The sequence below is a fragment of the Gavialis gangeticus genome, unplaced genomic scaffold (assembly GCF_001723915.1).
Source record: "Gavialis gangeticus isolate Ggan-Ray unplaced genomic scaffold, GavGan_comp1, whole genome shotgun sequence".
Taxonomy (NCBI): domain Eukaryota; kingdom Metazoa; phylum Chordata; order Crocodylia; family Gavialidae; genus Gavialis; species Gavialis gangeticus.
In genome coordinates this window covers 73205650-73220205 of record NW_017729033.1, presented here as the reverse complement: position 1 = coordinate 73220205, position 14556 = coordinate 73205650, and the positions used below count along the sequence as shown (strand labels likewise).

Genomic DNA, 14556 nt, shown 5'->3' with positions numbered 1-14556 from the left:
CCTAGACCTATGCTTCTGGGTCCTTGGGAGATGGGTGCTCTGCCAGAGCTTTTTTTGAGTTTTAAAGAGCTATCTTCCCAGAGCGACTTACACATTTACAGGTTTCCTTCACCAACCACAGGGGTTAGGTTCCTGAAGTTCCCGTGGTTGGCAAAACCAGCTGGGCTGGGGGAGCAGGGGCTGTGGGTGGGGAGCGAAGAGCACCAGCAAGGCTATGGGGGTTGTGGGGGGGGAAGTAAGAGGCATAAGCAGGGCCAGGGAAGCCATGGGAGGTATTTTCCAACTGTACCCCTCCTTTTCTGAAGCATGGATACCCAAAACCATGGTTGGCAAAAACAGTTGTTGGCTAGAGAAACCTGTACTTCAATTTCTGGCAACGTACTGGGGCTTGGTGCATGACAGTCTGATTTGGGGTGGCCAGTTCATTGGGGAAAGCTCCCTGGACTCCTGCTTCTCCCTTCTTAAAAAAAAAAGGGGGAGCTTGGACAGCCCTGTGGAAGATGGGTGTTTCAGGGGCCTATCCAAGGTCTCTGGCTCAGGTTACTGCCTTAAGATGACTTTCCCTAGTGGGCAAGGCAGTGGCTGTGTGCCTGGATCCCTGCTTCTGGGTTCTGAGGTATTCTGGTGGCTGCCCAAAGTCTCCACCACTTTTAAACAACATTTTCCCTCAAGTTGCTTATCAATTTCATTCCATTCATAACTGACCAGGCTTTGGGGCCTCCTAGACTGATTTGGGGTGGGGGATGGAGGGGTGGCCAGGTGGATAGAGGCGGTATCTATGCTTGTAGGTTGGCAGGGAGAGGGAGATGCCCAAAGTTTCCATGTCAATTGCCAGGAATGGGATGAAAAATTCTGTTTAAAAGCTGCAGAGCCCTTGGCCAGCCCCTCAGGAATACAAAACACTAACCTAGCCATGCCTTCCCTCCACCCCCAGCCTGAAGCAGCTTGGGATGCTCAAAAGCTTGGTTAGCTGCTACCAATGGAATGAAACTGACAAGCAGCTTGGGGGAAACATTGGGCAGCTTCTCATTGTACCCAGATCCCTGAGAACTGAGAAGCATATGTATCCCTCCTACATACCTGGCCATTCCCCCATTAGCCCAGATCAGCCCTGGGACTGCATGGACTGGCGTATGTGAAGGCAATATAGACTGTAGCATTAGAGTTCTGGCTGTGTACCAGAGCAGCCAGTCATTATGCAAGGGCTTGGGGGAGTGGAAAAGCGGTGTAACGTAGGATGGCTAGAGCAGTGTCACTCAACCTTCTTGTCCCAGAAGGTTGACCAAATGGGAGGTGTCCAGTCCATCTGTGAGCCCAATTTGCCTGTGCAAGAAGGGGCATGACCAGGCCCTGACCCAGTTCTATGGGGGGAGAAGACATGGCCAAGTGTTGAGCCAGCTCTGTAGGGAAAGGGGACAAGGCAAGGCTCCAACCTAGTCAGGCAGGACTTTGGAATTTGCCAGTGGGGGAAGGGTAGCAGTATTAATTGCCACTGTTCTCCAGTAACTAGATTTCCTGATTTGTGGGGAGGGGAGCCCCATGGGCCAGAAGCTATGGCTCTGCAGGCCACATTTGGCCTGCAGGCTAGAGGTTAAGCTCCCCTGGCCTAAATGACTAGGGGTCTGCCTAAACTGTGGTGGAAGTTCACTGTGCAGCAGCATCTTTAATCTTGCTCTTTTCACTATGCACACCTAGCTCCCCCACACTGCTGAGTGGTCAAGAGGCAAAAACTGCCGCATTAATTGCTTGTTGGACACATGGCTGGGAAGCAGGAAGTGGGGAACATGTGGCAAAAAGAGAGCAATTAAAGGCACTGCTGTGCTGCGAACTTCCACCATGATTTAGGTAAGTTCCTAGAGATGACTGCCCAGACACTTGTAATAGAAAACTTAAGTGTCTGCACATGATACTGAATTGGTTCAAGGTGTCCAAATAATACCTGATTAGGCAGGTATCCTTTTGAAATATTTCAGGTTTAAATGTTCTCGGTTGGCTTGCATAGCCAGACATTTGCAATTAAAACAGCATTTAAAATAGTTTAAGTATAATCTCTGCACCCTGGGACGGTTTAGTCAGGGTTAATAGTGCCTTGAGCAAGGGATTGGAACCTCCAAAGGTCCCCTCCAGCCAGCAATAGCGTTTCTTGGGATTATTTAACAGAGAATATGAAATGGAAGGAATATTGTGACACATTCTCTTTGCTATTTTTTTCCTTAAGTTATTTATAGATGTCCCCCTTGTGGCTCAGCGGTCTATCACACAGGAGACCTGGGTTCAATTCCCAGACACTTATACAACTACAGCCATGAAGGCACCAAACATCGGGTCTCAGTCTGGTCTTGTCTCAGGGCCTAAAGGGAGGATGGAAGGTCTAGGCAGCTTCTGCTCCTCCAAAAATTCCTGCCCAGGTATATGCATTGATGGTCTGGAGACCCCTCATGCATACATCATGATCCAGGAGGGTCGACAATTGCCACAATTTATAGAAGTCCAGGTGGCAGGCCTACAAGGATTTTTAGCGTTTAACACAAGCTCTGTTAAAGGAGCAACACTAGTGCCTCAAAGGAGTGGACAGGCAGAAACTATAATTTAATCATAATCTGCCTTCTGGTTCTGTCACTCGCATTAAGGAGGTGCAGATGTACCCAGTGTGCCAGAACTATTCTGATCAGCAAATGTTCCCAGATGCACCAGTGCAGCCGACTGAAACAGCAACTCTGCCCCTTTCATCCACACATGCTGAATGAATGTAAAGGCAACTCTTAAGTAACCTCAGAAAGGAATACAGAAGAAACTAAATGAAAAAATTAAACCAAACAAAGCTAATTATGGGTATTTCTGTACCGTTCAGAAGACGCATTGTAGTTTTATGGTTCTTAGCGTTAGATTCACTAGAGCAAATGTATTTGTTTTCTCTAAAAAGCAAACAGTTCCCACTTCTAAAATACAGGCAGTCCTCGACTTGCAACGTTTTGCATTTACAACATTTATAAATTGACACCCTGTTTCAACTTTATGTCAGTTTCGACTTTACAGCGCTTGATCCAATGCAACGCCACACCAGCGAACAAGTTCACTGTGTTGCTCATCTCCAAACTGCCTTGGACACTCTCTTTAAGAAATCAGACAAGACTCCAGAAAAACGTGCAGCCAAGACTCCTGAGAAGACTCCAGCCAAGAACCCTTCAAAAAGTCCAACCAAGAGCCATTCAAAAAGTCCAGCAAAGTCACCTCAAAGAAATCCTTCCAAAGAAGTATGATTGTTATTTACAATATAAATACATTAATGTAGTTATATTACTCATCTATAATTGATTGAGTACAAAATTCTGGGTACTTTTGGTGAAAATAGGGTATCGGGCCTTGGTTCAGGAACCAATCCCCCATTTATAACATTGTTTCTTACAAGAAAATTGGTTCTGAGTTACGTTTCAACTTAAGACGCGGTTTTCAGGAACCAATTGTGTTGTAAGTCCGAAGACTGCCTGCATATGGAATATAATAATTGGAGTGCAGCAGGGCACTAGGGTGCCTGCTACTGGCAGTGGTAATATGGGCCGAGCTGCCAATCACCGGGGCAGCAGCTGAGGGTTGCCAAGGCAGCTGAGTGGGTCAGCTGACCGCCAGGGGCAGGGCCTCGCCTTATATAAACAGCAAGGCCGAAGCCTGGATAATAGTTACCTTCAGGCTGCCGGAGGAGCAAGGGCTCTGCAGTGGAGCCGAGCTGACGGACAGAGCGAGTAGCTGCATTATGGCAAGGGGGGAGAGAACCTTGACTAGGAGGTCTTACTGGAAGGCCAGGTGGGGCCTGGACCTTAAGTTATAGCTGGTAGGTTTATTGTTGTTACAGCCGGTGGGCTTATGGTTCTGTTGAGTTTGTTGGGTATATGACCGAAGGACCGGGTGAGGCTGTAGGGGTATGAGGAGGCCTCACAGGAGATCCCCAGTAGTCTGGGGGGGTTTCCTGGGTGCCCTGTTTGGGGGCACAGAGCAGTGCCTGGGAGGCACAGCTGTTTGGCACCGGCGTGGTGCAGTGTGTGGGGGTTGAGACCCCAGCCCGTGAGGGCGGTATTCGGCTCAGTAGGGCGAAGGACCCCGAGAAGGGTCAGGGGGCCAGGCACAGCTACGGGCCACCTGAGCCCCGAGCACGGTTTAGCGCGGGACATAGGCCCCAGAGACGGGCGAGGGCGCGAGCAGCGCGGGACATAGGCCCCAGAGACGGGCGAGGGCGCGAGCAGCGCGGGACATAGGCCCCAGAGACGGGCGAGGGCGCGAGCAGCGCGGGACATAGGCCCCAGAGACGGGCGAGGGCGCGAGCAGCGCGGGACATAGGCCCCAGAGACGGGCGAGGGCGCGAGCAGCGCGGGACATAGGCCCCAGAGACGGGCGAGGGCGCGAGCAGCGCGGGACATAGGCCCCAGAGACGGGCGAGGGCGTGGGTGGAGGCCCGAGGCAGGCCGACGCGTGCCATGGAGCCTGAAGAAGGGCAAACACACGAGTAGGCCCCAGAGAGGGGTGAGGGCTAGCAAGCACAAGGGCGCTAGAGCAAGGGGCGTTGGTCGCGTGACAAGCCCAAGGGCGCCCGAAGAAGGGCGTGGGTTGCGTGACAAGCCCAGGGTGCCAGGCAAGGCACAAGTGACCAGACAACGTCCGGAACAACTACGAGGCTTGGGGCGTGCTAAAGGGGAGGTAGGAGGCACGTATAGCCCATAAGGCTGGGGTGCACCAGGTCACCCATAGATACTAGGAGATCAAAGGCAGCCTCCCATATTAAGATAGATATCATCAAAGACATGGCGGGCGAGAATAAGAGGGTGCTGGATCTCCTCATTTGGCACGGCAGGGGGTGCTAGCGGGATCACGGCCGCTCGTAGGGCCCACCCCGTGACATGGAGGATCAGCTTAAATTTGCCCTACCCCCTGCTGCCCCCATTGCAGGTGGTGGGAGACAAACAGTGGGGGAGGTAGTAAGGGGGCACATGGTAGGGGAGCAGTAATGGAAAAGGAGGTAGTGCTAAGCAGACAAAGGGGCAGGCAGCTAGAGAGGTAGGCAGCTTGCCCCCAGCTGCCTGTCCCATCTCCACTAACTTACCCCCATTGTCCCTCCCCTCCCCTCCCCACCCTGAAGACTCAGGCTGCTTCAATTCCTGTTTTCCCCTCTTCTCTGCTGTTTCTGCCCCACCTACTACCTTAGATCCCCACCTTCCTCCCATCTTTCCCCTCCAAAGTCTCCCCCCACAACCACCTGCCACTCCACCCCGCTTTGTTCCACACGGGCGGCTCCGTCCCTAATGCAACCTGGGGCACAGAGCATGGCCCCATACCAGCAGCAGCATACAGCCATCACTGCTGTTATGGGGCCAGGCTGGAGTAGCAATGCCAGCTCCGCACCACTGCTACAGGCCAGACCAGAGCCATGCTCTCTGCCCCAGGCTGCAGCAGAGATAGAGCCTGCTGTTATGAAGCAAAGGTAAGGAGTAGTGTGACAGAGGGGGGGAGAGAGAGGGAGAAGCGGTATGGGGGAAGGGGGAGGGGAAAGACTAGGGTCTCCAGGGGAGGAGTGGTAAGGCATGCAGAGGCAAGTAGAAAGGGCAAAACTGCAATCTGATCCCAAAGCTGTACCTCCTACCATGCATGTGACATGGCAGGAGTCATAATTGTTGACGAATGCATGCCAAGGGCCTAAAAGGTTCTCAAAAGCAGACTAACATTGTACTGGCAAACTGCGGAGATCTACAAAAAACTAAAAAGAAAAAAAACAATGTTCAAAGGATTTCAAAATCCATTGCTAGGGTAGTGGGCAAGGGGAAGAAGGGAAGAAAGGGGGAAGGGCAAGGGCACCTAGTTTCAGCCAGAACTATGTTTATATATATTTTGTGTCTACATCTGATAAAAGCATAGAAGGATAAAAGTTCATTTTCATGCAAGTACAATATAAAGCTTATTTAGAAATAAAACCACTTACCAAAACCTACATTTCATAATAAATTTTAATAGGATTAGTTATTACCTCTTGAATTTCTTTTTCTAATAATTCCACTCTCTCTCGATGATGTCTTCTGTCAGAATCTACAGAGAGGAGCTCTAGTCGTATTGAGCTGCTTTCTCCCTCTGCTTGATGAGCCTTGACTTCCCAGTCCTCAGCTTGACTATGGAGCATTCGGAACTGTTCTAACAATTCTCGGTTTTCTTGTTCCTAGTTGAAATAGAATCAGTTACTCTAAAATAAGTGTGTACTAGGACAGGTTCCTTCCTCCTTGTGCCTTCTATAATACTGCTTCAGAGAAAGATGGTAGCTTTCTCCATGTTCCTAACTTGGTATGTAAGCATTCATCTTTGTCTCCCCTGAAGAGAATAGGTGTCTTTATTCTTTCTCAAGTTGCAGGCAATAAAGGCCTCTCAGGCACAATGAACCAATATTGTTTTTATTAGACAAAAGTATTTTTATTAGGTAAAAGAACAGAGACAACAGATAAGGTTTGATGTAGGTGTTCTACATTTATCAATGACACTAAAATAGAAACAAACTATACTATGGTGTCTACTACCCCCAAAATCAGCCTCCCCACTCACGTCCTAAGAAGGGAAGATGATTTTCTGCCCAGAATATACTGTAATTCGTGCTCTAGATTTAATTCCTGCTTGCAGCAACAGTAACATTTCTACTCAGGCAGCTGAGGGAATCAACTGGCTTAATGGCTAATTGTTCTCCACTCCACTGGTGTTAGCAATCTCTCACCTTTTGAATGGTCTTGATGGTCCACTAATCAAGCTAACCTTTCTTTTAATAATTTCTGTCTTTTCGCTACTCCTGGTCTCTCTTCCTATTTCACAGCTTTGCCCAATTCACGGCTTTTAACACTTTTCAAAATCATAGATCTACTCACCATGGAAACCAGTCTTTAGCAGCAGCTAGAGTTTCAGCTTTGGTTGAGTGAGCTGAAGATTAAGCTCTGCCCCTGTTCTGTGCAGATAAAACTCTTGAAAAATCTCAGGAAACACATGCTCAGGAAAAGACCTTATATATACTGCCAATCATTTTTACTGCACTTCACAGATAATAAGTATCCCCCCCAGGTAACCTTGAATGTCTCCCTCTACTACTAACTACCATATTTCCTGGAATATAAGACAACTCTAAATACAAGACAACCCCCCAATAATTAGATTTTATATATGAAACAGTTATAAATTTGTTATAATTTTCCAGGTATAGAACCTAAGTATTGGAAAGATGTCTTGATTCTCCCCCACCCCGCACTGTTACAGCAGAGAAAGCAGTGGCTAGAGGGTGGTCAGGTGGCCCCCTTGCCTTCTCCCATGCCCACTTCTTCTCCCTGCAGCTTTCCTACCACCCCCTGCCACCTACAGTTCCCCACAGCCTCTGTTCCTCCCCACCCAGTCTCTGCCTCTTCCCCTCCCTGCCCCCCAATCCTTGCTGTTAATTGCCACTAAGGCTATTCTGTCCCAGAATACACTGCCTCAGCCTCTTCCCTGCCACCCCGCTGGCTGTCAGTTGCCACTCAGGCTTGTCTGTCCCAGAGCACGGCATGTGGAAGCTCAGTCTGAACTTCCACATGCCATGCTCTGAGACAGACAAGCCTGACCATGTAGCAGTGTCAGTGCTGCTGATTAGTTGGGCAGGCGATGCAACAATGGCAACACTGCTGATTGGCTGGGTAGGCCAAGGAGCTTGTCTGCTCCATGCCTGGGAGGGACCCCAGCCCAAACCAGAGCTAAACTGTGCCTGACAGTAAGGGGAATGGAAGGGGATGAGTATGGGGGCAGAAGCTGCAGAGGGTGTCTTGGCGGGTGGGGCTGGAAGCTGCTGTGGGTCTGATTCTGGCCCTGATCCAGACTCAAAGTCAGAGCACCAGCAGCTGCCTGCTCCCCACTCCAGTTCATATATTGAACATAAAAGGAGGGATCTTTTCCCCCATGCTGACTGGGGGAGAAACTTCATCTTATATTCTGGTAAATATGGTAGATTACCTAATTCTACTATATTTGTTTTACAAATGGTTCTTGTTCACAACTGTTCACTCCCAGTTCACATCTCTCCTCTATCTGTCCAAGCAGACTGCATTTGTATGGAGTCTTCTATGACATCCAGGCAAGTCTGTGTTTGTTTCTCTTTCAAACTTGAGCAAAGGTACTGATGCCCAAAGCTTGTTCAACTACATACACTTGGTCTAATAAAAGTTTCACAAAAAGGCCTTGCCTCTAAGAAAAGAAGGGATATTATCCTGATTAAGACAAATGATTTATATCCGGATTCTACTGCTGTGTGTGATACAGAGTCCCTCTATAAATGTGGGCAAGTCACTTAAGCCAAACTTTTCATAAGTGGTCACTGATTGTGTGTTTCTAGATGAACTGAAACCTCAGGATCTAATCTGCAGAAGTTCTGAGCACTCACAACTCTCACTAAAGTTACTGGGAGCTATGCTATGAACACATCAAGTGCTAAATACTTCAGAAAATCAAGAGCTAGCAATCAAGACATTGGCCCTGGACAGACAAGTTGTTTGAAGTATTCTAAGTAGGGTTGGGTATTTGACCAGTCAAATGAAGTTTGGTCAATTGACCAGTCAAAAATTGTAAAAAATTGCTAACAGGACCAAATAACACACAGAAAAAGCATACATTTCCATTAAGAAATGTATCAAAAACCAAATAATATTTCTGTCAATAAAATTACAGGTAAGTAGGGTTCTTTTTTTTTTGTAAAATTGCTATAATCTTTGACCAGTCAAAAAATATGCAGTCAATTGACACTATTTGACCAGTCAATTGACCAGCTTGGATTAATTCCAAATGCCTTTGAAAATCTCCAAACAGTGAGAGTACAAAAGTTCACAGCCAAATGGCTTAAAAAATTACCCTCAGAAAAAAGAAGAAACATTTTTAAGCACTTCCTGAAATATCTGCATTCGCCAGAAAACCTCTGGCATCCAAAAAGCTAACCAGGTGTGGGAGGAGGAGAAGCAAGGCAGACAGCCAGTAAGCACTCTTCTGTGCACACAGCTTTTCCTGGAAACCTCTTGAGACTGAAGGCCAAGAGGCTTGGAGGGATTCCTGCTCTCTAGCCCCACTGGGTCTTCGCAGCTCCAGGTGATGGTGGGGCACCACACCTCCGCACGGTGCTGAAGTGCACTGAACACGAATCACACCAGGATCTGAAGCATTTCAAATGCATGTCTGTTCACAGCCTTAGTGAACACGCTTAATCTTAATACTCCTTGCCTGCTATCCATACCTCTAAAAAGACAATAATACCATCCTCCTAAACCTCACAAAAATCTGTTACAAAAACTTAAAATACAGGTATTAGCTCAAATACGCATATGGTATTTTTATGTTTTGTTCAGAAACTGTAATTTAAACATCTGTTCTAAGTTCTAAGCACATAACTTCAGAGATACCTGCCCTTCTCTATTACTGGAGTGAATATAAAGAATTTTAAATGAAATTTGGCACATACCAGAATGTATGATTGCCTGATCAAATAGGATTTGCATACATTTCTAGCAAAAAAAATAAAAAAAAACCCTCTGCAAATGAAGTGAAGAATTTACATCTATAAACTCTAGTTTACTGTATGCTAACTTAACATTTATTTCATGCTTGAGGCAGGATGCATTTATTTAAAACAATAACATTAATATACAGCCTATTTCCTCACCTTTGAAGATATTAAGCTTTCAAATTTGGAGACTTCAGTTATATAATTATGAACTCTAGTTTTCATTTCTTCCTTTTCATGGATTGCTTCTTCCAAATCAGTACTGATTGCCTAAAGAGATTATATGAAAACAAAGCATTGTATTATGCTAAATTAAAATAAGCACATTAAGATGCACTAGATTTTACTTTATTCTATTTTCGGAGTAACTTACTTAGTCAATCTGATTTCACATATATTCCATCTATTTGCTTGACTGAACTGATTGAAAGGCATGGAGAACTAACATAACTGATGGAATTAAGTTGAGAACCTTTACTAGGTCTCTAGTTATACTGATTTAAAACTAATGCTTATGACTCAAATCAGAAGACTGACAAAGTGAAACAGCTGTTTTGGACAATAAAAGTGAGGAGTGAAGGCAACTGCTTTGTGAATGTTTACTTTCTCTCTCCGCCATTTCAGGAAGAAAGGCAAGACTTTCTGTCCTTGAAGAATAATCATATATATGCATATATTTGTCTCATGTGCATACACAAGCACGCACACACACATAGCTTGTTTGTGTTAGTCATTCCTGCATGCACTGAAGTAACAATGCACCTTCAAAGCATATGGCCAGGTAGCCAACTAGGGACAAGCCAAGTTCTCACTGTAGTTAACAGACTGACACTCCAGTTGTAGAATGTTTTGAGGAAAAAATCCATTGCACATAAAGGACATTTGTAAGATCTGCCTATTTCTACTAATTATATAGGAAATACGTGGTCTTTTCTGAGGTGAGCAGCTACTACAGCACAACACCTGGGTGGATTATCCTCAGTGCTCTCAACCAGCCAATAGGTAAAACTTTTACTGCTAGCAGTTTTGATCTACCACAATCCTTAAATGTTTTGTATGGAAGTACAATGGAAATGTGAAAGGTGTCATGAAGGCTGAAAGATGCAAACAATTCAAACTCCAGGAAAGAAATTATGGAGATTAACCTCACCATCTTGGACTTCAGATTGTGGATTAATGAGCTATGTATTCATGTCCAAGTTAGTCACTATGCTGCTTTCCTTCCGAGGATTAGAAAGTAACTGGGGTTGAGCCTTCTCCAAGATCCTGACCTCTTTTATTACTTCCACTGAGATGGGGATGGGCACTTCTTGTTTTAGTGAAATCTCATGAGAAGGGTCTCAAAAAAAAAAGGAGTATGCTTCAAACTGAACCAGTACTGTCCAAAACCCACTAGTCCGTAGAAATATGAGCCCACACGTGCCTGCAATGGCCAAGTAGTTTCCAAAATGTATATCTGGTCTAGGATCCTTGGAGGTCATTAGAATCACTCAACAACCCCATTAGAGCAGTAGTTTGAGACGCAGGAGGTGCATCTATACTAGATACCTACCTCAGAGTTGCCCCCATTTACTCCACAGTAAAGCACCACCAGTCTACACATGCAAAGCTATTAGGCTGGGCTAAACTAATTAACTCCACCATAGGGTAGTACTACCAAATACAACCACTATTCTATGGTGGAGTTATTTACTTTGCCACAGTGCATGTGCAGATACTGACAGGGCTGGTTAGGGCATAAGAGTGCTTCAGTGTGGAGGCTTCCTGCTAGCTAGCCCCACACTGAAGCACCCTTGTGCCCTACCCAGCTCCTCCACAGCACGTTGAGCCAGATCCAAGCAGCCCCAAGTTGGCAGGCTGACACCCTGGGTCCCCCGCTCCACCCCAGCTCAACATGTTGCAGTCCTAAGTGCACATGCAAACAAGCGTCCAGGAGCAATAAACTCCAGTGTGAATTGCACTGGAGTTTATTCAGCTGCATTAATTGCATGAGTAGACACACTCAAGATGAGGTAAAATAACTACACTGCCAATGAGGGCTACTGTCTCCTATGTAAAAGTCGCCCTTTCCTACAAAGTTCCTAAGAGGAGAGTTGCACACAATGTTGCCTATCTTTCCTTTTAGGGAGCAGAGACTTATTTCATTCTAAGAATTCAGTCTCACCTAGTCTGGTACTCAACAGCTCCAAGCTCTTAAGTGCTGGCCCTACCATTGTTATTTTGGATGTCCCAAGGACATTCAGCCTCCTGCCTCCAGGACAACCTCCACATTATCATAGTATTTGCCACAGGGCAGAGGAATATATCAGCCGTGTCCAAAGCCACCTTAACACTGGCTTTGCCATCATCAGGCCCTCTGATACCAGTGAAGCAAAGTTATCAGTAGAGGTGATAAGCAGCTTATCTATGAAAGAGTATACACTTACAGACTAGAAAATAATACTGGTGTTTGGAGGGCTGATTGTTGGACACCCTGAAGTAAAGGCTCACAGAGAAATAAGCTCTCCTCTGCAGTAAGTCTTGCCTTGGTTGTTCTGTGTCCTTGGCAAGTTCTTAAATGACATGTTTTATTATTTACTGCTGCCACTACCAAAGAGAAAAAAGTAACGTGGTAGTTGTAATGACTTGTTGTAGTCCCTTCCTGATAGGACCTACATTTCTGGCCAGCTTTCACACAGTATAGATAAACATGGCTGGAGTCAGCCATACCAGTCTGGTTGGAGTCATTTTAGCCTCACTTATGGATAAAGCTACCTTTACTATTGTCATCAGCTATATAATGTCTATTAACATAGTGCTGCCCAACTGGCAGCCTGTGGACCACATGCAGCCTCCAAGGGATTAACCTGCAGTCCCAGGGCTCTGGGTCTGGACAACACTGCCCCCACTGTTTCAGTGGCTCCAGGCTCCCATTCCCTCCTCCTGCTTCTGCTGCCTTACCCACTGTAGGGGAGGGGGAGGTGGTTGGGCATGGTCCACAGAGTTAGAAGGAGGGAGAGGATGGTACATGATATGGCATTCAGGGCACAGGCACAGTGCAGCAGGGTCATGGCAGAATTGGCAGAGTGTAGCCTCTTACCACCAGCAGCACCAGTTGTACTTCCCTGGAACTCTGGGCCCTCCCTACCACACAGCAGAGAGTGAGGTGGCTGCAGGGTCTGCAGGCTGCATGTCACCCATGCGTGGGTCACATGCAGACCACAGGCTGCCAGTTGGACAACCATGCTGTAAAGAAAACACAAACATGCAAGAACACTATGCTCCAAATAGCAGAAGTTCTGTTTCAAGTTGACAAGCAATTGAGGCATCAAAGTACAGAAGTGTGCAATACACTGTACGCGTTCAATGTGGAACCTAAAGGCTAGGGACAGACATTACACATAAACTGGTTTAAGTGATAAGAAATTGGCTTAAACCTGTAACAGAACATAAGTTCCGTGCACATAAACCAGTTTCAAAATGGTCAAAACTGGTTTAAGATAAACCTGGTTGAATGTAGTATCAGACTTAAATGATTTGGGTCAAACTGGTTTATGCAATGTCTGTCTCGGACCCCTTCCTGGCTTAGCTTAAGCCAGTGTCCCCCAACATCCCAGATGCTTTGTAGCCCTGGGCAGGGCTTTGCTTTCTGCTCCAGGGAGCGGGGCTGGCCCCACCCCTCCGCTCTCTAGCCTGAGCAGGGTTGGGATCATGGCTGGACACAGCCCAGCATAGCCCCCTGAGGCAAACGGGTCAGGAAGGGGGTTATCCCCTCACCCCAGTGGCCCCCCACTGGTGTCTGCCTGGCCAGGGGTGTAGCAGCCCCTATCAGGCATTTCTCTGACAATCCCCACCTCGAGCAGTGGCCAGAGATATGTGGCCAGCCAACTCCAGTGAACAGGGACAAAGTGGGGTTTAATTCCCTGCCTCACCACCACCTTGTCCCACCCACACAGTGCTAGCCAGGGGCAGAGCCAGCTGAGAATGCAGCTGGGGGAGCAGCTTCTGCCCAGTGGCCCCTTCTACCTACTGGACAGCAGGGCCTGTGTCAGCCTTGGCCCCCACAGCCGCACACAGCTTGGGCTCACCCCCTCAGATCCAAGCCCTATACCTGAAGCCGCTGGGAACTGATCTGGGCATGCCCTGCTTCCCTTCCCGGTAGCAGGGTTGCAGCACAGCCCCATGTTCCAGGCACCAGGTGCTATCCCTACAGCCTCCCCCCACTGGCACCATGCCATCAGGGGAAGCATGCCCTGGCCTTACTGGTAGGTGTCAAATGCCCCAAGCCTCCATCCCCTCCATCATGGTAGCGCTCTGCCACCTCCTGTCCGTAACACTCTTGGAGCACTTTGATTGGTTGTTTCAGTAACCAATCAGGGTGCTCCAAGAGCATTATGGACAGACTGACTAAACCCTTTGTTATATTAGAATGATCTGGATTTGGGTGTCAGTAGAAGACTGGCTAAGTTTGCAGATAACACCAAATTATGGAGAAGTGCAGTCACGCTAAAGGATAAGCTAGCAATTCAGGCCAACCTGGACAGGCGCACAAGGTGGTTGGAGAAATGCAAGGTGCTCCACCTCGGGAGAAAAAGCCCACATTGCACTTACAGGCTCGGCAGTGCTACAATCACTAGCACCACAACCGAAGGAGACTTGGGAGTCATGAGCGGAGCATCCAATTCTGGGCTCCACACTTTAGAAAGGATGTGGAAAAGCTTGAGAGAGTCTGGAGGAGAGCCAAATGCATAATTAGAGGTCAAGAGGACAGGCCTTATGAGGACAGGCTGTGAGCTATGGGAATCTTGAGCTTGCAGAAGTGAAGGCTCAGGGGTGACTTGGTGGCAGCCTATTCTAATATTGTAAAAGCCTAAGTCTGTCTGTCCATAACACTTTATTTGCGCTCTGATTGCCTGACAAACAGCCAATCGGAGTGCGAACAAGCGTTCAAACAGGAGCTGGTGGTGCGGTAAAGCACCACCATGATGGTGGGGACACAGGGGTGGCGGGGGGAGGGGATGAGGCCAGTGCAGCTGACCTCACCCCCCCCG

The 14556-nt window shown here is 47.4% G+C and overlaps 1 protein-coding gene across 2 annotated transcripts in view; it reads right to left on the bottom strand.

Moving 5' to 3' along the window:
• CEP135 (centrosomal protein 135) overlaps positions 1 to 14556 on the bottom strand; it is a 108548-nt gene that overhangs the window by 38918 nt on the left and 55074 nt on the right. For both annotated transcript variants that reach the window (XM_019526429.1, XM_019526430.1), the window contains exons 20-21: positions 9686 to 9796; positions 6011 to 6196 (exon numbers count right to left, since the gene is read on the bottom strand). In XM_019526429.1, coding sequence (XP_019381974.1) covers positions 6011 to 6196; positions 9686 to 9796 — 297 coding nt within the window. The remainder of the gene's footprint in view (positions 1 to 6010; positions 6197 to 9685; positions 9797 to 14556) is intronic.